The sequence below is a fragment of the Pelobates fuscus genome, chromosome 6, assembly GCF_036172605.1.
Source record: "Pelobates fuscus isolate aPelFus1 chromosome 6, aPelFus1.pri, whole genome shotgun sequence".
Taxonomy (NCBI): domain Eukaryota; kingdom Metazoa; phylum Chordata; class Amphibia; order Anura; family Pelobatidae; genus Pelobates; species Pelobates fuscus.
In genome coordinates this window covers 294,759,592-294,786,597 of record NC_086322.1, presented here as the reverse complement: position 1 = coordinate 294,786,597, position 27,006 = coordinate 294,759,592, and the positions used below count along the sequence as shown (strand labels likewise).

Sequence of the window (27,006 nt, the reverse complement as noted above, 5' to 3'; positions counted from 1 at the left end):
TCTGGCTCTTTGGGAACTTGTCATGTGACTGAGGGGTATCTGGTTCTGGGGTTACTGTCTGTGGGATATCTCCCACTGTATTATCTGATGGTATCTGCTTTTGTGGGATTATACAATGGGGATATTTGGGTTTGGAACATGGATGTGAGGAGGTATGTGATGTTGAGTACCTGCAATGAGGGTCTTGTTTCGAGTCACATGGTTGTGGGGTACGTAACAGTGGGTTACCTAGTTCATGTCACCCCCCACCCCTTGTCCTGTAATAACATTTAGGGTTAATGCAGGCTCCATATAGGGTTATTTGCCACTGCCCCTATACTAGAATCTAGTTTTGGCTACTGAATAGCAGGGCTGGCTGACTGCCACCAGTGCTAGGGTTACCATAACCACCACCATGTATTCAGGGACACATACAACTCTGTCATTTGTATTAAAACGCATGAAAAGGGTTGTACTGTAATATGTATAATGCTAACTCTGCAGGATTCTTCATTGCCTAATCTTATCCACCTTCTACTGAATATTACATACTGCAGGGCAGCCCTTTTCATGTGCTGCCCCTCAATGTGTATATGGTAACCCTATTAGTGGGGCATGGCATCTAGGGTTTGGATGCAGATGGGCCTGACTGCACGTGGCGTGGAGATATTTATGGGTGCTATCTTTACCTGCTACAGATTTAGTGTTGGTTGTATATTAATTTGTAGGGGAACAAGGACTCCCTCTCCCCCTCATTTAAACCCAAACACCTCGTTATGGCTCTGGCTCACACCTACCACTCAGCAGCTCCTGATATCAGTCAACGACAACCAGCTATTGTTACTGATCTGCTATGTATCAGACAGACAGGCAAAAATGCTAATTTAATTTATTAGAATGAATAGCAGAATCTAATTACTCGATTTGGTATTAATCTGACGATCCTGTACCTCCATGTTTATTCTAACCCCTCCTGGGTTAGGGTTAGGAGGTACCAGATCCCTCCACAGATTTCCTAAAAAGGGAAAATCAATGAATTGAGATGGGATTGCAGTGAAAGAATTATATTTATTTTCCCCCTTACCGCTTATACAGTCTATATAGGCACTTTACATGCCCTGCCCATCAGTATATGTCCACAATCATGGTGGACCTGGCAACCCTGCTTGATCTGGAAGGTGACCCATTTAATTTGAACTTTTTAGTAATAAATCTTCACTCTTTAAACTGCTACCAGATCCTGAAACTGTGATTCACATTTATCAGTAGAATTACTTTGTTTATAGAGCGCCAATATACATGACACCACTGTGGAAGTACATGGGAAAGATATACATTGGCAAATAAGGAGGGTAGGCAATTGCCTTGCTCATAGAGCTTACACTCTATGGGAAATGGGATATAATGAAGTAAAAGGGAGAAGTTCTTATCCCCTGCTATGTTAATAGCTTGCTAGACCCTGCAAGAGCCTCCTGTATGTGATTAAAGTTCAATTTAGAGATTGAGATACAATTATTTAAGGTAAATTACATCTGGTTGAAAGTGAAACCATTTTTTTTCCATGCAGGCTCTGTCAATCATAGCCAGGGGAGGTGTGGCTAGGGCTGCATAAACAGCAACAAAGTGATTTAACTCCTAAATGACAGTGAATTGAGCAGGGAAATTGCAGGGGAATGATTTATACACTAAAACTGCTTTATTTAGCTAAAGTAATTTAGGTGACTATAGTGTTCCTTTAAAACTATATAAATATGCTGCTTAGTTAGACTTGTTTTAACATTAGTGGTTAGTATTACTGGCCTTCTCTCATTGGTTTCTTTGGGAGTATTACTGGCCATGCAGTCTCTCTCATTGCTTTCTATGGAAGTATCACACTGGCCATGCAGTCTCTCTCATTGCTTTCTATGGGAGTGTTACTGGCCATGCAGTCTCTCTCATTGCTTTCTATGGAAGTATCACTGGCCATGCAGTCTCTCTCATTGCTTTCTATGGGAGTGTTACTGGCCATGCAGTCTCTCTCATTGCTTTCTATGGGAGTATTACTGGCCATGCAGTCTCTCTCATTGCTTTCTATGGGAGTATTACTGGCCAAGCAGTTTCCCTCATTGCTTTTTATGGGAGTTTTACTGACCATGCAGTTTCCATCATTGCTTTCTATGGGAGTATTACTGACCATGCAGTCTCTATCATTGCTTTCTATGGGAGTATTACTGACCATGCAGTCGCTATCATTGCTTTCTGTAGGAGTATTACTGGCCATGCAGTCTCTCTCATTGCTTTCTATGAGAGTATTACTGACCATGTAGTCTCTACCATTGCTTTCTATAGGAGTATTACTGACCATACAGTCTCTCTCATTGCTTTCTATGGGAGTATTACTGGCCATGCAGTCTCTCATATTGCTTTCTATTGGAGTATTACTGGCCATGCAGTCTCTCTCATTGTTTTCTTTGGGAGTATTACTGACCATGTAGGCTCTACCATTGCTTTCTATGGGAGTATTACTGGCCAAGCAGTTTCCCTCATTGCTTTTTATGGGAGTTTTACTGACCATGCAGTTTCCATCATTGCTTTCCAAGTGGAGTATTACTGACCATGCAGTCTCTATCATTGCTTTCTATGGGAGTATTACTGACCATGCAGTCGCTATCATTGCTTTCTGTAGGAGTATTACTGGCCATGCAGTCTCTCTCATTGCTTTCTATGAGAGTATTACTGACCATGTAGTCTCTACCATTGCTTTCTATAGGAGTATTACTGACCATACAGTCTCTCTCATTGCTTTCTATGGGAGTATTACTGGCCATGCAGTCTCTCATATTGCTTTCTATTGGAGTATTACTGGCCATGCAGTCTCTCTCATTGTTTTCTTTGGGAGTATTACTGACCATGTAGGCTCTACCATTGTTTTCTATGGGAGTATTACTAACCATGTAGGCTCTACCATAGCTTTCTATAGGAGTATTACTGACCATGCAGTCTCTCTCATTGATTTTTATGGGAGTTCTACTGACCATGCAGTCTCTCTGATTGCTTTCTATGGGAGTATTACTGACCATGCAGTCTCTCTTATTGATTTTTATGGGAGTATTACTGGCCATGCAGTCTCTCATATTGCTTTCTATTGGAGTATTACTGGCCATGCAGTCTATACCATTGCATTCTATGGGAGTATTACTGACCATGAAGTCTCTCTTATTGTTTTCTATGGGAGTATTACTGACCATGCAGTCTCTCTCATTGCTTTCTATGGGATTATTACTGACTATGCAGTTTCCCTCATTGCTTTCTATGGGAGTATTACTGACCATGCAGTCTCTATCATTTCTTTCTGTAGGAGTATTACTGGCCATGCCGTCTCCCTCATTGCTTTCTATGGGAGTATTACTGACCATGCAGTCTCTCTCATTGTTTTCTTAGGGAGTATTACTGGCCATTTAGGCTCTCTCATTGCTTTGTATGGGAGTATTACTGACCATGCAGTCGCCACCATTGCTTTCTATGGGAGTATTATTGACCATGAAGTCTCTACCATTGCTTTCTATGGGAGTATTACTAACCATGTAGGCTCTACCATTGCTTTCTATGGGAGTATTACTGACCATGCAGTCTCTACCATTGCTTTCTATGGGAGTATTACTGACTATGCAGTCTCTCTCATTGCTTTCTATGGGAGTATTACTGGCCATGCAGTCTCTCTCATTGTTTTCTATGGGAGTATTACTCACCATGCAGTCTCTCTCATTGCTTTCTATAGGAGTATTACTGACCATGCAGTCTCTCTCGTTGTTTTCTATAGGAGTATTACTGGCCATGTAGGCTCTCTCATTGCTTTCTATGGGAGTATTACTGACCATGCAGTCTCTCTCATTGCTTTCTATAGGAGTATTACTGACCATGCAGTCTCTCTCGTTGTTTTCTATAGGAGTATTACTGGCCATGTAGGCTCTCTCATTGCTTTCTATGGGAGTATTACTGACCATGCAGTCTCTCTCATTGCTTTCTATGGGAGCATTACTGACCATGCAGTCTCTCTCATTGCTTTCTATGGGAGGATTACTGACCATGCAGTCTCTCTCATTGTTTTCTATGGGAGTATTACTGGATGTGTTACAGACAATATCAAGGTTATTCACTAAAGTGAGAATTCAAATTTATGGTCAAAATGGAAGAATTCTCTAAGTCAGCTCTGCTTTCAGCTCGACTACTCTGGTCTTAAATTTGAAATTCACTTTGAATTCTCACCTTAGTGAATAACCGTGTATAAGCATTATCACTGATATCGTTATTAAATACGTGTATTTATAACTAGTAACGCTCTCTGAAACAGGACGAGGTCATACAATCCTATCAGTCGCCCTAGACATATTATAGTGCTTTTTGTTATCCATTTCTAGGATTTTATGATGTTAGTTGTACTTTTGTCTCCTGTACTCCGCACATTTTGCCAGATGAACCGTACGATACTCCAGGATTACAGTGTTTTCAGCCCAGTCTGTTTGCTTTTCCAAGGAGTCAACCCGTGCTCCACTTTCAGGGTTAATACGGTGCTGATTGTACATTTCAATTTTTACTCCAAAATAGCCAAACTGCTTGAATGTCTGAAAACCTGATATCTTGCTGCAGAATTCTAGAAATCTGTCATTTTTGCCAGCTTGGGGTTAAAATTTGTAAACAAAAAGTATATAGTTTTGCTCTATGGATTTGCCCTTTCTGCCTCTCCCTACTTTTCGTTTCATAATACAGTCGTCCATGGTGACTTAGATTTCTGGGAGCTTTAGTTCCGTTGCTAGTTTTATACAGCAGAAGGCTGACGATTTAGCTATGTAGAGATTAATGAGGTAAGTTAAAGGAACACTCCAGGCACCATTACAACGTCATATACATGAAGCTGCTATGGTGCCATGAGGCCCCTGGTCACACTCTGACCTCAAGGGGTTAAACCGTTCTTGAACGGTTTAACCCCAAAGTTGCATCCAGCGTCAATCTCAAACTCCCCCTCCCCAGACGGCATCTGGCTTCTATGTCAGATTTAGGAAGTGCGGAGTGCCGCCGGGCAGCGTTGCCGCTGATTAGCCGAGAGCGGTCAGCTGACGCTCCCAGCCAAGCAGTGACTCCCCATTCATAAAACTGGCTTGGAAAGAAACTTACCTTTCAAGGGAGTTGAGATCTGCGGTGAAGGCAACTTTGGGGTTAAACCGTCCGAGAACAGTTTAACTCCTTGAGGTAACAGTGCACACGGGGGCTTCATGGCACCATCACAACACATTAAGATGAAGTTGTTATGGTGCCTGAACTGTCCCTTTAAGCATTAATATAGAGAGTGAAAGGTGCCTCAATCAGTGATTGGAAGCAATCGTAGGAACTGCAAATAAGATATCCTTTCTTGTTATTTTTTACTTTATTGTTTTTACATATATTATTTATACGAGTTATGTAATGCACTTACAAAGAACGGATTAACCCTAGCCTGAAGTCCTGTGTGAATTCTGGGAGTAATTAGTTAATTGATTTAACACTGCAACACGTGAATTTCTCATTCTGCAGAGCTAAACTGTCAGACCCTTCCCAAATCAGAATTCATCAACGTCTCCCCAAAAAAGGATGTCAAAGTGAACTGTACAAAATGACTAAATTCTCCTGAAAATAACCAGGCTATGTCTGAGAATTTTTCCACGATTTTTGACTTAAATTTTACAGATTGTTTTTACCAAAAACTGTAAATTGGAAAACAATCTCTCAGTTTTGCTAGCATATTGCAAATAAATTTCAATTATAAATGTAAAACCTTAACCATATGAATTCTAGTTCTAAACTTCCAGCTCTTAGCTCTGACCCTTCAGTTCAAATAAACACTAAAAAAAAAACATAACCACTAAAGCTCAATCCAGTGGTTATGGTGCCCTACTGTCCGCCCAGTGTAAGCAGGCAAACCGTTTAAAAACATACCTCGGGCAACTGTGGCCTCATCCCTGCTTCCTGATGCTTCTGTAAGGACTCTAATAAGCTAAGCATGATGGTGCGAACAATGAGCACCATCCTGTATCCGATGTGCTTAGCTAGCGGAGACATCCTGCAGGAGAAGCCTTCTTACCCTGGGAGAGTTCCAGTGCACGTTTGGTTATGGTGCTTGGAGTGTTCTTTTAAAATCTAACCCTAAGACTTAATCAAAAAACAACCTAACCCTTAACTCCACACACCAGCCTCTGGCATTTTTACACCTAAACAGCGAACCAGGAAGACATTTCTCCAAAACAGTTATGTTTCCATCGTGGTTATTTTGTCTGAAACATGCAATTCCTTTGACAATTCCTCTCAATTTCCAGGTTAGTGAGTAGCTCTGATGGGTCCTGGACCCATATACAGGCAATTGGTCTGCTGTAGACAAAGAATTCCATTTGAGCTATCCTGTGATGGACGTATTGCTTGCAGATATGCAGCTTGTTAAAAATGTATGATCTAAATGCTTTATCCGTTCGCCGGAGGCTGTTGGCGCTTGCAATATAGAACTGCCACCGTTGACTTGTACACACATCAGCACATTCCGTGTTTGCCTTTGTATAATGATGGCACAGAGTGATAAACCAAACGCGTTTGAGCTATGCATCTGCTGCAGTTCAGATCTCTCCATGTATAGATACCGTTGTTGACTTTTGAAAGTGTATCGCTGTGATGGGTGCACACTTAGAAGTTAGGGAACTTGTTTCTGTTAACCAAAAATATGGAAACATATATAAAAAACTGAGCTCAAAGGATTATGGGATTGTAGCTTGGCACAACTTGTGAGATGTGTGAAATCCACTAAAGACAGAAAAATTCTCATAAAATTTTAAGGTAAATAGTTTTTTTTATCACTTGTCAGTGAATTTTGTCGAGGAATTCATTAATAAAGGAGAACGGAAGAGCCTTCCCACAAGCAGTCCTTCTGCATAGCAACCGCAGCGCAGTGCTGTGGTTGCTATGGTTTCTCCCTTGCTGACGCTGACGGCACTGGTGGGGAATATATGAACGGAATATTGATGTTACTCCGTTAAGAAATCACCATGGTGGCAACGAGGCCAGTGTGTCGGTGTCACAGAGCAGGTTTGCCCTGCTTGGGGAAGTTCCCCCAAGGAGTGCAAATAAATGAAGAGACCAGGCAGACCAGAGTAGGTGCTCTGTAATGAGATCGCGGTGGGAGAATAGAGGTAAGTGATGACAGATTCCCTTTACGTAGCGTGATCCAATCACAGACTTTCATTGATAGAGGTTAGTTTGTTATAAATGTATTTTGAGTTTACGGTAATTTGATAATCATTACTAACAGTGTTGCTCACTAAAGTCAAAACTCAAACTGAATTTCACATGTTGGGCCAAAGTAGCCGAATTGGACGCGTAGCTGACTTGGTGAATTTTTCAAGTGCAGCTGTTTTAAGCTGAAATGTGAAATTCAATTTGAATTCTCACTTTAGTGAATAGTCCTGCAAGTGTCTTGTGAGATAGCAACCAAAATGTCATAAAAGTTGAATTTAATAAAAATAAAATAAAAACTACAACTTTTTGTTCAGGGAGAGAGAAGTAAAAGACATTGTTTTAGTCTTTAGTAGAGGAGACTAACAGAGACGACTGTAGGTGAGTGGAGGAGGCTACTAGTTATAGTTGGAGGTAGATGGAAAGAACATATTGAAGGTTGGAGGTGAATGAAGACTAGCAGTGACAGTTGGAGATGGATGAAGACTAGCAGTGACAGTTGGAGATGGATGAAGACTAGCAGTGACAGTTGGAGATGGATTAAGACTAGCAGTGACAGTTGGAGATGGATGAAGACTAGCAGTGACAGTTGGAGATGGATGAAGACTAGCAGTGACAGTTGGAGATGGATGAAGACTAGCAGTGACAGTTGGAGATGGATGAAGGCTAGCAGTGACAGTTGGAGATGGATGAAGACTAGCAGTGACAGTTGGAGATGGATGAAGACTAGCAGTGACAGTTGGAGATGGATGAAGACTAGCAGTGACAGTTGGAGATGGATGAAGACTAGCAGTGATAGTTTGAGATGATGAAGACTAGCAGTGACAGTTGGAGATGGATGAAGACTAGCAGTGACAGTTGGAGATGGATGAAGACTAGCAGTGACAGTTGGAGATGGATGAAGACTAGCAGTGACAGTTGGAGATGGATGAAGACTAGCAGTGACAGTTGGAGATGGATGAAGACTAGCAGTGATAGTTTGAGATGATGAAGACTAGCAGTGACAGTTGGAGATGGATGAAGACTAGCAGTGACAGTTGGAGATGGATGAAGACTAGCAGTGACAGTTGGAGATGGATGAAGACTAGCAGTGATAGTTTGAGATGATGAAGACTAGCAGTGACAGTTGGAGATGGATGAAGACTAGCAGTGACAGTTGGAGATGGATGAAGGCTAGCAGTGACAGTTGGAGATGGATGAAGACTGGCAGTGACAGTTGGAGATAATGAAGACTAGCAGTGACAGTTGGAGATGGATGAAGACTAGCAGTGACAGTTGGAGGTGAATGAAGGCTAGCAGTGACAGTTGGAGATGGATGAAGACTAGCAGTGACAGTTTGAGATAATGAAGACTAACAGTGACAGTTGGAGATGGATGAAGACTAGCAGTGACAGTTGGAGATAATGAAGACTAGCAGTGACAGTTGGAGATGGATGAAGACTAACAGTGACAGTTGGAGATAATGAAGACTAGCAGTGACAGTTGGAGATGGATGAAGACTAGCAGTGACAGTTGGAGATGGATGAAGACTAGCAGTGACAGTTGGAGATGGATGAAGACTAGCAGTGACAGTCGGAGATGGATGAAGACTAGCAGTGACAGTTGGAGATGGATGAAGACTAGCAGTGACAGTTGGAGATAATGAAGACTAGCAGTGACAGTTGGAGATAATGAAGACGAGCAGTGCCAGTTGGAGATGGATGAAGACTAGCAGTGACAGTCGGAGATGATGAAGACTAGCAGTGACAGTTGGAGATGGATGAAGGCTAGCAGTGACAGTTGGAGATAGATGAAGACTAGCAGTGACAGTTGGAGATGGATGAAGACTAGCAGTGACAGTTGGAGATAATGAAGACTAGCAGTGCCAGTTGGAGATGGATGAAGGCAAGCAGTGAAAATTGGAGATGGATGAAGACTAGCAGTGCCAGTTGGAGATTATGAAGACTAGCAGTGACAGCTGGAGATGGATGAAGACTAGCAGTGACAGCTGGAGATGGATGAAGACTAGCAGTGACAGCTGGAGATGGATGAAGACTAGCAGTGCCAGTTGAAGATGGATGAAGACTAGCAGTGCCAGTTGGAGATGATGAAGACTAGCAGTGCCAGTTGGAGATGGATGAAGACTAGCAGTGACAGTTGGAGATGGATGAAGACTAGCAGTGACAGTTGGAGATGGATGAAGACTAGCAGTGACAGTTGGAGATGGATGAAGGCTAGCAGTGACAGCTGGAGATGGATGAAGACTAGCAGTGCCAGTTGAAGATGGATGAAGACTAGCAGTGCCAGTTGGAGATGATGAAGACTAGCAGTGCCAGTTGGAGATGATGAAGACTAGCAGTGACAGAGATAGATGAAGACTAGCAGTGACAGTTGGAGATGGATGAAGACTAGCAGTGACAGCCGAAGATGGATGAAGACTAGCAGTGAGAGTCGGAGATGGATGATGACTAGCAGGGACAGTCGGAGATGGATGAAGTCTATCAGTGACAGTTGGAGATGGATGAAGTCTATCAGTGACAGTTGGAGATGGATGAAGACTAGCAGTGATAGTTTGAGATGATGAAGACAAGCAGTGACAGTCAGAGATGGATTAAGACTAACAGTGACAGTTGGAGATGGATGAAGACTAGCAGTGACAGTTGGAGATGGATGAAGACTAGCAGTGACAGTTGGAGATGGATGAAGACTAGCAGTGACAGTTGGAGATGGATGAAGACTAGCAGTGACAGTTGGAGATGGATGAAGACTAGCAGTGACAGTTGGAGATGGATGAAGACTAGCAGTGACAGTTGGTGGTGGATAAAGAATACTAGCAGAGTCGTTTAGAGGGAATGGAGAAGACTGACACGGAGGGTTTATGGTAAGCTGAGGACCATGACAAAGACATACAGAGTTATTCACTAAAGTGAGAATTTTAAACTTAATGCCAAAATAGCTCAATTGGACAAATTCTTTAAGTCAGCCATGCTTCCAGTTCATCTACTTTGGCCTTAAATTTGAAATTACTTTGATTTCTCACTGTAGTGAATAACCCTGATAGTGAATGGAGCAGGTTAGCAGGGACAGTTTAACCCCTTAAGGACCAAACTTCTGGAATAAAAGGGAATCATGACATGTCACATGTCATTTGTCCTTAAGGGGTTAAGGCACGAAAGAAGGCTAGCTGTGAAAGTTTAAATAACCTCTGAGCGGCAACTGTCAGCATGGTGGGTAATGGTCACAGGCTAGTAATAGAAAACTTGGTCTGGGTGCAGATGGATACAGGAGGCTTGGTGGGTGAGTGGGCAGTCATATAAGTGATGAGGTGGCAATGGATTGTAAGACATTTGCAGACATTGTGTAGGTGATTTAAAAGAGGAGGAGGTCTTTTTGTTAGTAGTACAAGAGCTTTGTCCGTTATCTGAGTGGGTTGAGAATCAGTTGTAAAAGGAGGCCGTTGCATGAGCTGGTGGGCATTCGAAAGTGAGTTGGGGGCTGGTAGGGATATTTTTGATATTAGTTTTGGTAATGATAAAAAAAACAACAATATTAAATAGCAGGGACAAGAGGTGGCTAGCGGAGGGATCTCGGGTACAGACAAGCAAGGAAATATCTAGCACTGACGAGTCTGGTTGGGAGGTGGTACCTTTAAAGGATTCACAGGTAGAATTTGTCCAGGAAGGACAAAGGATGTCAGGGAGCTATTTAAGCAACAAGAACAGAGATTAGTAAGTAAAGGGGATCAGGCAGACAAGGCTGGGTATTGGAAGGGGGATTTCACTGAGAGCTCAGGAGTTTAAAGCAGAGAAAAACACAGAGGATGGCATTAAAACTGTCAGGACACAGAACGTGCAGAGTGCCCGGCTGAGAGATCTCTTGGCAATTGAAAGTGACGCCTGAGGATGGTGTGGTTTATATTGCTGGTTTCTAGTTTTCTTCAGGTTGATTGGAGGGCATTATTTCTTGATAAACATGACTATACACCAAACGCGGAATTGGCAGATAATCGACAAGAGAATTGTAAATGATAGGCCAAAGTAGCCAAGCTGGAAAAATAGCAGATTTTTAATTGTTTTTATTTCTCGATTTGGATATTTTGGCTTTATATGTATAATACCTTTTGTCAACTCTCCACAATTCCTGATTTATTAAATAAACCCCAGATGATTTTTTGAGCTGTCACTGGTCTGCACCAGACTTCCGGATTGAAACTTTATTGCATGTTGCAGAGGGGAACAAAGTCTGAATATTAGATCTTTGCGAGCTCTCTTTCCCTTGTTCCCCTCATTCCCAGCACATGTCCCCTGGGGTGAGTGGGTGCTGCAGTCACACTGAGCGTAGCCATTTTATTTGTGGGCACTATGCCAGGCTTCTAACTGCATGTTACGGACAGGGTATTCTTTGAGCTTTTGCTCCAGTACTCTGCTTTGTTTTGCTTATAGCACTTTCCTCTATTCCAGGATGAGAGCTCGGTGAGTGAAGACGAGCCGGATATGAATGAATCCACATGGACCGATAAATCTGGGACCCCCAGTGAAGACGAGAAGATGCGGAGCCCACACAATTTGCAGGGTGCGGATGACGGTAAGTGATTCTGAAATGTATCTGCTACAATTTCGCATGTTTACCTGTGCCAATAGCGTTAGAAAATAAAGATGATTTGTACATCTCTTCTGTTGTGCATACTTTCCTAGACCTGGCTGAGAGTGTTCATAGTTGTATTCCAGCAATATCGTTTTCTCATCTCCCTCATGGTTTGATGCCAGCTTGTTAAATATAAACTAGTTACTAAGCTCGTTTTAGTAGGATATTAATCAACTTATCGTTCCAGTCAAAAATTGCAATAGTTTGTCTCATTTGTTGTTGAATTCTCCCCTTAATAATATTGTAAAGCGCTGCAGTATAAGTTGGCGCTATTCAAATGCCAATAATAATAACTGCGAGCAGTTAGGTTGCAGCCCTTTTAGAACCAGACAGAATCTCCGGCGTTTACAAGTTACAGTGTGTTTACTACAAGTGGTTTGGAAAGTAAAGGGTTACGGATCTGTCGAAGGAATGTGTAGGAGGAAGAGGTCATGGTTGGTAAGGGGTGTGTTGCATCTGGAAGAGCTCGGTTGTAAAAGGTAAATAGATATGCTCCAATTTAGGTCAAAGATCGTTTCTATGGAGTTTGGGTAGGGGCCTTTTTGTTCTGTGACCCAAATTGGTTAGGAGCGGGTAGATTTGAGATACATTTATATTAATCGAACAATAGGTCTTGTCAGCACTAGGGGTTTCTGGGCGATAATGGGAAGGTGGGTGAGTTGCATTATGTCTGATATAGAATTCGGTGTCTGCCGTGTGTGATGTTGCAGTATTCAGTACCTAGCAGACAGATTAACGGCAGGATTCCCGCCATATTAGGAGCGCAGATTATGTGAATTAGGTATTTGTTTGTGCACAAAGCGTTTTGTACATTGTGGGAAAGTAAACAAAGGTACATTAATGATTGGTGTTTGTTGGAGGAAAATAAGGGAAATTGCAATTTATATGGTAACATGTATATATAATATGTTTTATTACATTATGTTTATACAGTATGATTCTGCAAGGCAGGAAAAAGGAACCCAATATATCAGAGGGAAACAGAATGCACATTGCAAGAGAATTATGGGAGCACTGGATGTACAGTGAGGTCTAGTGATGGGATCTCTGGATGTACAGTGCGGTCTATTGATGGGAGATCTGGATGTACAGTGAGGTCTAGTGATGGGAGCACTGGATGTACAGTGCGGTCTATTGATGGACGAGCTGGATGTACAGTGCGGTCTAGTGATGGACAATCTGGATGTACAGTGAGGTTTACTGGTAGGAGATCTTGATGTACAGTGAGCTTTACTGGTAGGAGATCTGGATGTATAGTGAGGTCTAGTAATGGGAGATTTGGATGTGCAGTGAGGTCTAGTGATGGGCGATCTGGATGTGCAGTGAGGTCTAGTGATGGGACATCTGGATGTACAGTGAGGTTTAGTGGTAGGAGATCTGGATGTACAGTGAGGTCTAGTGATGGAAGATCTGGATGTACAGTGGGGTCTAGTGAGGGGAGATCTGGATGTACAGAGAGGTTTAGTGGTAGGAGATCTGGATGTACAGTGGGGTCTAGTGATGGGAGATCTGGATGTACAGTGAGGTCTAGTGATGGGAGCTCTGGATGTACATTGAGGTCTAGTGATGGGAGCTCTGTATGTACAGTGAGGTCTAGTGATGGGGATCTGGCTGTACAGTGAGGTCTAGTGATGGGAGATCTGGATGTACAGTGAGGTCTAGTGATGGGAGCTCTGTATGTACAGTGAGGTCTAGTGATGGGAGATCTGGGTGTACAGTGAGGTCTAGTGATGGGAGATCTGGATGTGCAGTGAAGGTTAGTGGTAGGAGATCTGGATGTGCAGTGAGGTTTATTGGTAGGAAATCTGGATGTACAGTGAGGTCTAGTGATGGGAAATCTGGATGTACAGTGGGGTCTAGTGATGGGAGATCTGGCTGTACAGTGGGGTCTAGTGATGGGAGATCTGGATGTACAGTGGGGTCTAGTGATGGGAGATCTGGATGTACAGTGAGGTTTAGTGGTAGGAGATCTGGATGTACAGTGGGGTCTAGTGATGGGAGATCTGGATGTACAGTGGGGTCTAGAGATGGGACATCTGGACGTACAGTGGGGTCTAGTGGTAGGGTAACAGGATGTGCAGTGTGGTCTAGTGAATCTGGATGTGGTAAATAGATGATTCTGGGTGGGTAAAGGGAAGATCATGTTAGGTTGAGATAAAGAGTATAAGATTCTGGATGAGATAAAGGGGAGTTGATTTTAGGGTGGGTAAACTTGGTAAAGGTTAGATGGTTCTGGCTGGGGCAGAGGACACATTAGTCTGAATGTGGAAATGATTATGGATTTGGGTAAATGGGAGATAGTTCTAGGTCAGGTTGAGAAAAGATGATTTATTGCAGGGTACAGGGGAGATGAATCTGGGTAGGTAAAGAGGAGATCATTCTGGACATCATAAAGGGGGAATGATTCTGGGTCTGTTAAAGGGAAGATAATTTGGGGAAGATAATGAAGTGATGACTCTAGATTTGGTAAAAGGACAGTATTCTGCCAGTGGGAGATGATTCTAGGTGTAGTAAAGGGGAGGTGAGTCTGGATGAGGTACGGAGGACAGAACTCAGAGTAGTGGTATTGGAGACATGGTTCAGGGTGGTTAAAGGGGAAAGTATTTTAAGTGAGGGTAGTGGGGCAATGATTCTGGATGGAGTAAAGGGGAGGTGGTAAGATGTGAGGTAAAGGGGAGATGATGGGATATGGGGTAAAGTGGGTATGATTATGGGTGGGGTGAAGGGAAGATGACTGGTTAAAGAGGGGATGATTGGATAAAGGGGGGATGATGGGGTAAATGGGAGATGGTTTTGTGTGGGGTAAATGGGAGATGGTTTTGTGTGGGGTAAATGGGAGATGGTTTTGTGTGGGGTGAATGGGAGATGGTTTTGTGTGGGGTGAATGGGAGATGGTTTTGTGTGGGGTAAACGCGAGATGGTTTTGGGTGGGATGAATGGGAGATGGTTTTGTGTGGGATGAATGGGAGATGGTTTTGTGTGGGGTAAGGGGAGATGGTTTTGTGTGGGGTAAATGGGAGATGGTTTTGTGTGGGGTGAATGGGAGATGGTTTTGTGTGGGGTGAATGGGAGATGGTTTTGTGTGGGGTAAACGCGAGATGGTTTTGGGTGGGATGAATGGGAGATGGTTTTGTGTGGGATGAATGGGAGATGGTTTTGTGTGGGGTAAGGGGAGATGGTTTTGTTTGGGGTGAATGGGAGATGGTTTTGGGTGGGGTGAATGGGAGATGGTTTTTGGGGGATGGGTAAAGAGGATGTGTTTTTTTGGTGGGGTGAATGGGAGATGGGGTAAAGGGGAGATGATTGTGGATGTGGTAAATCGGAGATGGTTTTTGGGGGATGGGTAAAGAGGATGTGGTTTTTTGGTGGGGTGAATGAGATGGCGATGGGGTAAAGAGGATGTGGTTTTTTGGTGGAGTGAATGGCAGATGGCGATGGTGTAAAAGGGGGATGGTTTTGGGTGGGGTGAATGGAAGATGGCGATGGGGGATGGAGTAAAGGGGAGATGGTTTTGGGTGGGGTGAATGGAAGATGGCAATGGGGTAAAAGGGGGGTGGTTTTGGGTGGGGTGAATGGAAGATGGTGATGGGGGATGGAGTAAAGGGGAGATGGTTTTGGGTGGGGTAAAGTGGAGATGATTGTGGATGGGGTAACGGTGAGATGATGGGGTAAAGTGGAGATGGTTTTGGGTGGGGTACAAGGGAGACAGTTCTGTGTTTGAGAAGTTCACAGTTAATTCTGTGCTATTTTTGAAGTATGCATATATTCAATCTATACAATATGTCCATATCTATAGGTCAGGCAGGTAATTACAGCCTCTGTGTAATGTCAGAAGACGGCTAGCTGGAGGACGGCTAATACAGCGTAATCCATGCAAGATCAAGTTAGATTGTATGGGGGATGGGAGACCCTTCAAAACCTTAATCCACAGACCCTCTCGCCTCTCACAGGCACAGATCAGTGAGACACACAGCCATTTATAGCACTGGAATACACACAGCTATATACAGCACTGGAACACACAGCTATATACAGCACTGAGATGCACTGCTATATACAGCACTGGAACACACACAGCTATATACAGCACTGGAACACACAGCTATATACAGCACTGGAACACACATCTATATACAGCACTGAGATACACTGCTATATACAGCACTGAGATACACTGCTATATACAGCACTGAGATACACAGCTATATACAGCACTGGAACACACAGCTATATACAGCACTGGAACACACAGCCATTTACAGCACTGGAACACACAGCCATTTACAGCACTGGAACACACAGCTATATACAGCACTGAGATGCACTGCTATATACAGCACTGGAACATACACAGCTATATACAGCACTGGAACACAGCTATATACAGCACTGGAACACACAGCTATATACAGCACTGGAACACACAGCTATATACAGCACTGGGATACACTGCTATATACAGCACTGGAACACACATCTATATACAGCACTGGAACACACAGCTATATACAGCACTGAGATACACAGCTATATACAGCACTGGAACACACACAGCTATATACAGCACTGGAACACACAGCCATTTACAGCACTGGAACACACATCTATATACAGCACTGGAACACACAGCTATATACAGCACTGAGATACACCGCTATATACAGCACTGGAACACACAGCCATATACAGTACTGGAACACACAGCTATATACAGCACTGGAATACACTGCTATATACAGCACTGAGATACACTGCTATATACAGCACTGGAACACACATCTATATACAGCACTGGAACACACAGCTATATACAGCACTGAGATACACAGCTATATACAGCACTGGAACACACCGCTATATACAGCACTGGAACACACCGCTATATACAGCACTGGAACACACAGCTATATACAGCACTGGGATACACCGCTATATACAGCACTGGAACACACAGCTATATACAGCACTGAGATACACTGCTATATACAGCACTGGAACACACAGCTATATACAGCACTGGGATACACCGCTATATACAGCACTGGAACACACAGCTATATACAGCACTGGGATACACCGCTATATACAGCACTGGGATACACTGCTATATACAGCACTGGAACACACAGCTATATACAGCACTGGAACACACAGCTATATACAGCACTGAGATACACTGCTATATGCAGCACTGGAACACACAGCTATATACAGCACTGGGATACACCGCTATATACAGCACTGGAACACACAGCTATATACAGCACTGGAACACACAGCTATATACAGCACTGAGATACACTGCTATATACAGCACTGGAATACACAGCTATATACAGCACTGGAACACACAGCTATATACAGCACTGGAACACACAGCTATATACATCACTGGGATACACCGCTATATACAGCACTGGAACACACAGCTATATACAGCACTGGGATACACCGCTATATACAGCACTGGAACACACATCTATATACAGCACTGGAACACACAGCTATATACAGCACTGGGATACACCGCTATATACAGCACTGGAACACACAGCTATATACAGCACTGGGATACACCGCTATATACAGCACTGGAACACACCGCTATATACAGCACTGGAACACACATCTATATACAGCACTGGGATACACCGCTATATACAGCACTGGAACACACAGCTATATACAGCACTGGAATACACTGCTATATACAGCACTGGAATACACTGCTATATACAGCACTGGAACACACAGCTATATACAGCACTGAGATACACTGCTATATACAGCACTGGAACACACGTCTATATACAGCACTGGGATACACCGCTATATACAGCACTGGAACACACATCTATATACAGCACTGAGATACACTGCTATATACAGCACTGGAACACACAGCTATATACAGCACTGGGATACACCGCTATATACAGCACTGGAACACACAGCTATATACAGCACTGGGATACACCGCTATATACAGCACTGGAACACACAGCTATATACAGCACTGGAACACACAGCTATATACAGCACTGGAACACACAGCTATATACAGCACTGAGATACACTGCTATATACAGCACTGGAACACACAGCTATATACAGCACTGGGATACACCGCTATATACAGCACTGGAACACACAGCTATATACAGCACTGAGATACACTGCTATATACAGCACTGGAATACACAGCTATATACAGCACTGGAACACACAGCTATATACAGCACTGGAACACACAGCTATATACAGCACTGGGATACACCGCTATATACAGCACTGGTACACACAGCTATATACAGCACAGGGATACACCGCTATATACAGCACTGGAACACACATCTATATACAGCACTGGAACACACAGCTATATACAGCACTGGGATACACCGCTATATACAGCACTGGAACACACCGCTATATACAGCACTGGAACACACATCTATATACAGCACTGGGATACACCGCTATATACAGCACTGGAACACACAGCTATATACAGCACTGGAATACACTGCTATATACAGCACTGGAACACACAGCTATATACAGCACTGGAACACACAGCTATATACAGCACTGGAACGCACATCTATATACAGCACTGGGATACACCGCTATATACAGCACTGGAACACACAGCTATATACAGCACTGGAATACACTGCTATATACAGTACTGGAATACACAGCCATATACAGCACTGGGATACACCGCTATATACAGCACTGGAATACACTGCTATATACAGCACTGGAATACACAGCTATATACAGCACTGGAACACACATCTATATACAGCACTGGAACACACAGCTATATACAGCACTGGAATACACTGCTATATACAGTACTGGAATACACAGCCATATACAGCACTGGGATACACCGCTATATACAGCACTGGAATACACTGCTATATACAGCACTGGAATACACAGCTATATACAGCACTGAGATACACTGCTATATACAGCACTGGAACACACAGCTATATACAGCACTGGGATACACCGCTATATACAGCACTGGAACACACAGCTATATACAGCACTGAGATACACCGCTATATACAGCACTGGAACACACAGCCATATACAGCACTGGAACACACAGCTATATACAGCACTGGAACGCACATCTATATACAGCACTGGGATACACCGCTATATACAGCACTGGAACACACAGCTATATACAGCACTGGAATACACTGCTATATACAGTACTGGAATACACAGCCATATACAGCACTGGGATACACCGCTATATACAGCACTGGAATACACTGCTATATACAGCACTGGAACACACAGCTATATACAGCACTGGAACGCACAGCTATATACAGCACTGGAACACACAGCTATATACAGCACTGGAACACACAGCTATATACAGCACTGGAACGCACAGCTATATACAGCACTGGAACACACAGCTATATACAGCACTGGAACGCACAGCTCTATACAGCACTGTATATTAGTATGTAGCAGACACAGACACTGATATCCTGTAACAGACATTGAGTGTAGATGTCTCTTTCAGTATGTGTAGAGAGCACGTGCTTGTCTGTCACAGTTCTTACAGCTGCTGTCCTTACCGCGGTGTCTTTGTGCCGAGGTAACAGGTAGTGGATTGTTTTGGATTCCCTCCCCCCCCTTCCTTCCTCAGTTCCCCCCTTAAGGATCTAAAAGTTGATAACACTAATCTAGAAGACACTCCAATGTGTATCTGCAAAGTTGGTCCCTTTCCAAATATAAAAGTTCCCCTTCTTCCTTGTCATCTCTGGAGTTTAATATGATCAAGATTAGGGCAAACCTTTCACGTTAATATGCTGGGAGTCTGACTTCTCAGAACAAACATATGATAGAACAGCGTTCATAACAGGCTGTGCAAGAGCCCCCTACACTACACACCCCCAGCAATTGTCATCGTGTGATCACCATCAGCTTTGGCTATAATAGAAATGGTCACCAAAAATGGCAAAGTTGCTATTGACACACGCACTTAACCTGCCAAGTTGGTTTAATTCAGAGTGAGAAATCGCTGGCTTTTCCAATTGGGCTCTGCGTTCTTCAGCGGTCCTTCAGATGTGGTTTGATGAATTCCAGTGTGGTTTGGAAACCAAAATGGGGTCTCCATGCTATCGCAGTGTGTCCCATTGGCAGGAATATTCTATTCGTCAGGCCTCTGGCAGTTGCATCCCCAAAAAAATGATTACAGAAGCAGTGCAAATGAGGCCTGTAAAATACTATGAAAGGTCAAGACAGTTTAGGAATGCGTTACTGAGCTAATTTTGAAATTGAAGAATGAGTTACCATGAAATATCACATACATAATCTCAGTCTCTCTCCAAGAAGGTTAACAGTCACAGATTTAGCCAGATCAAGTGATTTGTTCACAAGAGGCACTATTTGGCACATTATATTTCTCTTGGTATGAGCAAGTACTGTTGGCAGGATTTCTAGAGATCTAGACAGTCACCTAGCTTTATATTGTCATTTTGTCTTTTCAGATGATTCTTCTTCAGAGAGCTGTAATGGGAATGTCTTCTCCACATTGAACCCGTCCACTGTCCCACCTAGTACAGCTCGAGATGCATCACTTCCTGATATAAATGGGAATTCCACAGGCTCTACTGTGGAACTCACTGCCTCAACTGAAGACCAACCCATCAATCTCAGTGACAAGGTGCGCCCATCTGTTGGAGTTCCACCATACCCAACTGATGGCTGTACCACTGAAGCCCTACGTAATCGTGGAAAATATGTCCTCAAGGCAGAGGTGGGTGACTTTGAAGTGGGAAAGGGGAGAGTGGATATAACCGAGAGGTCATATTCTAATTTTCTGTCTCCCTTCTTAGTCTCCACCTTATAGCTCTGGAAGTTACGACTCCGTTAAGACAGATGTTAGCGGATGCGCTGAAGACCTGACGGTTGGACGGACTCCTGTAGGTGATGACGATGATGATGATGACCATGAAGATAACGATCGAATCACAGACACAGAAGGGCTGGACCCTGAACGTCTCAAAGCTTTTAATGTGAGTCAAAATTTCTTCTCCCTGTAATAAACGTCATTAGTGCAGAGCATAACATTGACCAACTTGATACAGTTTATAAAATTTTCTTCCAAGAAATTCCTGGCATTCCCACACAATGCTTCTTTCTTTTTAGATGTTTGTTCGTCTGTTTGTGGATGAAAACCTTGACCGCATGGTTCCCATTTCCAAACAACCCAAGGAGAAGATTCAAGCCATTATCGAGTCCTGCAGCCGCCAGTTTCCAGAATTCCAAGAGCGCGCACGCAAACGCATCCGCACATACCTGAAATCCTGCCGACGCATGAAGAAGAATGGAATGGAGATGGTGAGAACAGAAGCGAGAGATTCCGGTGTGAAATACCTGCAGGTGGTTAACTGGTGTTTGTGACATAACTGCTGTTGGTTTCCTAGTCTATCATACACACGCACGTAGTCTACGGGTCTGCAGGATGTGACAATAAATTCAGGGAACTCTTGCAGGGACAGGTAGTTTGTGGTTACAATATTTCGGCGTGACAAATATTTAACCTTATTTCTCTCCTTATCTGTATTATGCAGGCCAGGCCAACCCCACCTCATCTTACCTCTGCCATGGCGGAAAACATACTGGCAGCCGCCTGTGAGAGTGAGTCACGGAAAGCTGCCAAGAGAATGAGGCTTGAAATCTACCAGAATGCTCAGGTACGCTGGACAGTGATCAGCTAGAATTAAGAGGCAGGAGCTCAAAGCGAATTTCAAATGTTAGGCCATATTAACCGAATTGCAAAAACTCCCCAATTCAGCCATGGTTTTCATGTTTTTGGATATTTTGACCTTTTGACTTTAAATTCACTTTGAATTCCCGAGAATTCACATTTTAGGGAATTACTCTATTATATATAATATATTAAAACTGAAATACAAAATATTAGAAGATAAAAAATGTACAAATATATACTTATCTTTGAAGTTCCTGCATTTGCCCTGAAACCTGATTAGTCTAGGAAGTAGCTGACAGCAGTTTCATTCATCGGAAAATGTAAATGGAACTGCTGCTCACGCTGATAGCAGCATATCTATGACATGCAATAGATATAATTTATGTTCTTAAAGAAAAAAAAAACTGGTGGTCCACAAATATCACTTTCCCATAATAGCCAGTTTCCGTGCGATTTCGCTTGCTGTATGCCATGCTGTGCGGTGAGTGTATTACTCACAGATGTTTTCACTTCCCATCCTACACAGGAAGACAGCGTTTCAATGGAGAAACCCGCAGGACTTGCACAATCCACATACTCTCTGCCGTCAGGCACCTTTAACCAGGACCCTGTGTATGTGAATGGTAGTCTCCATTATACCTACCGCGGATACGGGCCCATCGGAGGGAACCTTCCACCTCCCACTCCAGTGCCAACCGGAAACCACAGCAACGGTATGTTTCTAATTACACCCACTGGCACAGCGGGCTGGGGTACCCGGATGGATAGCACATATGATAAATTAAATTCTCTCTTTTTTTTCTTTTTACTTTTGTATACTCTCTTCTTTGTGCCCATTACAGCACATCAATTTTATCACCTTTCTATTCCAATATATACAAACGAATTGCCTTTCTGTATCTACATAGCATGTTGATTTCTTTGCATATTTAAACTACATTGCCTTTTTCATTACGTAGATCATTTATTTTAGCAGTACACAGTGGGATTTATGCACTGAACTCTAAATTGTAACAAATTAAAAAATATGAATAGCAAGTTTTAGGCTTAAAAAAAATCCGAGCTGTGACTGCAGCTCTAGAATTGTTGATTTTATTGAAATCAGCTGTTTTTACCTAAATTTAGCTGTTCTGAATTTCAGTTATCTCCTCCTCTTCCGTTTTCTGTCTGCTATGCAGAGGTATGTGTTTCTGTTAGGTTTGTTTTCTAAACTGAGAGTGATGGAGAATTAACAAGAGAACTTCACATTTTAGACCAATGTAACCAAACTGGAAAAGTTCTCCAATCTCGCCTTTCTTGGTCTGAATTTGAACAGTTCACACTTGTGAAAGTTTGTGAAATCTGCTGCTCTGCAGTACGTAGAATTCATATTAAGCTGCAGAATTATGCCTTGATTATCAGTTTTGCATACTGCAGGACAGGACTTTATCTTGTCTCACCAACGTATCCCTTCTATTAATAGGTCCAACTGACCTCAGTATGAAAGCTTTGGCTACCGGTAGCACTCACTCCAATGCCACCAACAGGGCAATCCCATGTGCCCAACTCAGTCCCACCGAGATCGGCGCCGTTCGGCAGCTCATTGCTGGGTATCGAGAATCGGCGGCCTTCCTGTTGCGCTCTGCTGATGAACTGGAAAACTTAATACTGCAGCAGAATTGACTGGTGCTTCTGCTTGACCTCCAACCTCAAATTCTTGTTTTAAGTCTGGGACAAGTCAAAGAGACGTCTCCTCACCCTCCAGACAAAAAGTCACAGGCACTGAACCTGCCATATGTCCTCCGCAGGAGCCGTGCTGTGCATTTCACAGGGACATATGGGGACTGTCTCTGCACCAATAGGTTTCCCTTTTGCACCCTACGTCTAGAATGAAATCTCTCCAGCCCAGCTGACAAGAACCACTTATTTATTGAGAACGGAATTTCTTTTAGTAATTTATTTTTCTGACAATGTTTTCTTTTTTTTTTTTGTACAGAATAGTTGTTTGTATCTGTTTAATGAACTGTAGCATTGAACTGACATTCCATCTCCCCCCTGCACTTACACTTTCTCACCAACTTGATGAACCCTAAATCCCATCTCTGTATCAATCTACTGTTCTCATTCCATCCCCCCAAATTACTTCAGCCCTAAAGCCATCTGCCACAGCATTACCCCATCCTGCCTCATCTTTTTTTGTACCTTTAATAACGTCCTAAAATTTACCTCCCTGCCCTCTAAAGCATCTGATCATCTAACTCGGCCTTAAAACCGTCCTGCCATCTACCTTCTCATCCTTACCAGTATCCCATCAAGTTTTAACAGTGATCTTTTATCTGCCTTCATGTCTCTAACACTGTCCCATCACCTACCTCCTTGCCCTCAACACTGCACAACTCGTTCTGTGTTCTTAACCATCACAGCTATTGTTCTTTCCATACCCACAAATTTCATACCTTGTTTCTTTATAACCGTATATAAAATCCCATCATCTATCTCTCTGCCCTTAACCCCATCCCACCATCCTTCTTCTTTCACTTAGACCAGTCCTACCATCCTTCATTCTTTCCTCAAGACTGTCCAACCTCTTCTATCTCTGCCCTTACCCTTGTCCCACCATCCAACTCTAGGGTTCAGGCCATTGAATTGTATCTCACAAATGTTGGATGAATCCATTATCACTAGGACCACTAGTAATCCCCAAAACCTAGACCATTCCGCCATCTCTATAATAGGACCATTGCCTCCAAGCATAGAGCCTTCTCAGCATGAGTAAGTGCCAGGCTGTCCTCCATGTCTCCTCACATCCAACCAACGTGTGGTCACTGGGGAGCTGAGTCATTAATACACTAATGTTAGCTCGCTGCTGCTATTACTCACCTTTCTTCAGGTAAACTCAGCTGTCCCTCGGCACACCTTGGATGTCTAACCTCTTCTGCTTGGTATTGTTTCCCTCAGATTTTTGCACAGAAAGTAGCAAATGGTATATTTTGCTTTACATAATAACTCAGGCAGACAACACTCACAACCCTCAATCTGCACTTCCACTTTTTATAACCAGGCAGATAATATCCGTACTCTTAATGTAGGTCCGACTGTGTTCTTCGTAAAATCTCCCACCCACTACTCTTGCGCTAACAAGAAGTGCACTCAGCTTTTCCTGTTGGTCCGTCTCATTTCATGATATTTGCATTGTCTGTCCTGTTTGTAATTAGTTTTTATTTGTTATTAGTTCAGTGGACCACTGTTGTTTTTTATGCTTTTTTGTAATGTACTGACCATTCCATGTACCCTCAGCCTGTTCACAGGGGGGTGTAACAGTTGTAGTGCTAAGCGGGGTAGTGACGCTACACACCGTCTCATGTTGCACGCACCAATGGCACTGAATGGGTATCAAGCACTTCCTTATAAACTGGTTAAATGCGGATCTCTAAGAAGATCACGGTTCTGAATGGGGCCAACTTCAAAGACCTTTCTAACATTGCGTCTGTACCGCCAGCTGGTTAGGCAGCGAATGTGAATATAGGTGAGTAACCATTTGTTGTGGCAATGCTGCTCCTGAGATAGCTGTGGATTCACTACTGATCAATGAACTTGATATTGCAAGTCCAACCGTGGTTGGGAAACATTGTAAATAGGGGAAATATCAGTGCAATCTTTTCGGTTTTTCTTGTGTTCACCCAGAACTTTGTTGCGGTTAATCGATTTTCCTGTAACCTCAGTTCTCTAAATGAACTCTATTGCTCCAGGAACTGTTTGTTCTGTACATTTCAGTAAATGCCGCTACAAGCACTCTCCCGCCACAACCACGTCTTGATCATTACTGTAACAGAACAAGAGAAACCTCTATGCTTTCGTTGTATGATAGAGTGAAACTGGAACGATCCAGTCTTTCTGTGCTAAATACTTCCAAAAGCTTTACGTGCAGCCAACATGAGTCTTTGGTATCATTTTAATTTCCTCCTGTTTTTGGACTCAGTGAAAGTGTCCTGTTTACATGTACAGATGTCCCAGCTACTGCAAGACTAGGTAGAGAAATGCCATTTAAAGCTCCTCTGCTCATCAAAGCCGGCGGCTGTAGCCCATATGCACACGTTCTCTGCCCCCTTTCAGGTAAAAATCAGTTCTAAGAGTACTCTGTACGGCATTATTCACACAGTCCGAACAGCTCTTTCAAGTCACCATAACCGCTCAGGTTTTACAGAAACTCAGTCCAGATCTATAACTGAATCAATTCTTTCAAACCCACATGACACCACGCACAGTTAGGGACCACGGGGTATTGTTTTATAAACCAGACATCGAAGTGGAATGCTACGGTAAAGACCAAACTGAAAACAAAGCGGGTTACATATAGGATTTTATTCAGGGGTAAGGTTCTTAGAGAATAGCTGTCACCATGGAAACCAGTGGAATGTTCTTGCTGAGTTTATTGGTTTCTATGGAGATTACTTCACTTTTAAATCACCTCCCCTTATAGACTTTAATACATTCCTTCATGATGGCAACTTACTCCAGAGCTCAGCTCCTCCCATTGCACAACAAATTTACCAGAAAACCTCCTCCATTACTGCATAGACTCCCTCCTGTATACACCATCACACTACATCAGTGGTTCCCAAACAAGTCCTCAAGTACCCCTAACAGTCCAGAATTTAGGGATTACCCAGTTGTGTGTCACATGTTTTTAGAAAGGAAAAACACACACTTTAGACACAACTGGGTAATCTCTAAATCCTGGCCTGGTAGGGGGTACTTGAGGACTGGGTTGGGAACCACTACACTACAGCATTGACCCCCCTCCTGTATACACCATCACACAACAGCACCGTTAAATGTGCATCCACCCTCACACTGCAGAATTGACTCCCTCCTGTATACACCATCACAAAACAGCACCGTCACACTATAGCATTGACTTCTTCCTGTATACACCATCACATAACAGCACGGACACATGCACATCAACCCTCACACTACAGCACAGAAACACATACATACATTCTTACTCTACAGCACTAGCAGACGTGGCATACACCCTCACCATATTTTCGACTCCCAACTATATACACCATCACACTACAGCATAGAAATACATGCAAATTCACTCATCTACAGCATCAACTTCCACCTGTATATACCGTTACACTACAGCACCAACACATGTACATCCACACACACACTACAGCGTCCACTCCTACCTGTATACACCATCACAGTACAGACACATCCACCTTCAATATAGCATCGACTCCTACCTATATACACCTTCATACCACAGCACAACACATGCTCATCCCCCCTAACACTACTACAGACACATGCACATGCACCCTCACACTACAGCACTGACTCTCTCCCATATACACCCATGCGCTACTCCAACTTCCACTGTATGTACCCTCACTCTACAGTATCGACTTCCACCTGTATAC

General features: G+C 43.1%; 1 protein-coding gene across 4 annotated transcripts; it reads left to right on the top strand.

Moving 5' to 3' along the window:
* On the top strand, nucleotides 1-24,119 carry NOL4L (nucleolar protein 4 like). Of its 4 annotated transcripts, none has more exons than XM_063459541.1 (8): nucleotides 1-50; nucleotides 11,649-11,772; nucleotides 20,367-20,635; nucleotides 20,715-20,894; nucleotides 21,028-21,261; nucleotides 21,453-21,575; nucleotides 22,119-22,305; nucleotides 23,055-24,119. In XM_063459541.1, the coding sequence occupies exons 2-8, from the start codon at nucleotides 11,682-11,684 to the stop codon at nucleotides 23,252-23,254; spliced, it is 1,284 nt and encodes a 427-aa protein (XP_063315611.1). In that variant the 5' UTR covers nucleotides 1-50; nucleotides 11,649-11,681; the 3' UTR covers nucleotides 23,255-24,119. The 4 variants fall into 4 exon arrangements, with proteins under 4 accessions (XP_063315611.1, XP_063315609.1, XP_063315612.1 ...); XM_063459539.1 differs by lacking the exon at nucleotides 1-50 and adding an exon at nucleotides 171-209; XM_063459542.1 differs by lacking the exon at nucleotides 1-50 and adding an exon at nucleotides 10,026-10,069 and having other exon boundaries at nucleotides 21,028-21,219.
* Nucleotides 24,120-27,006: the final 2,887 nt, after the last annotated feature.

Coding starts and splice junctions, on each gene's coding strand:
- NOL4L (XM_063459538.1), top strand. Junction 11,773..20,366: donor TTTGCAGGGTGCGGATGACG/GTAAGTGATTCT, acceptor TTGTCTTTTCAG/ATGATTCTTCTTCAGAGAGC. Junction 20,636..20,714: donor AATATGTCCTCAAGGCAGAG/GTGGGTGACTTT, acceptor CTCCCTTCTTAG/TCTCCACCTTATAGCTCTGG.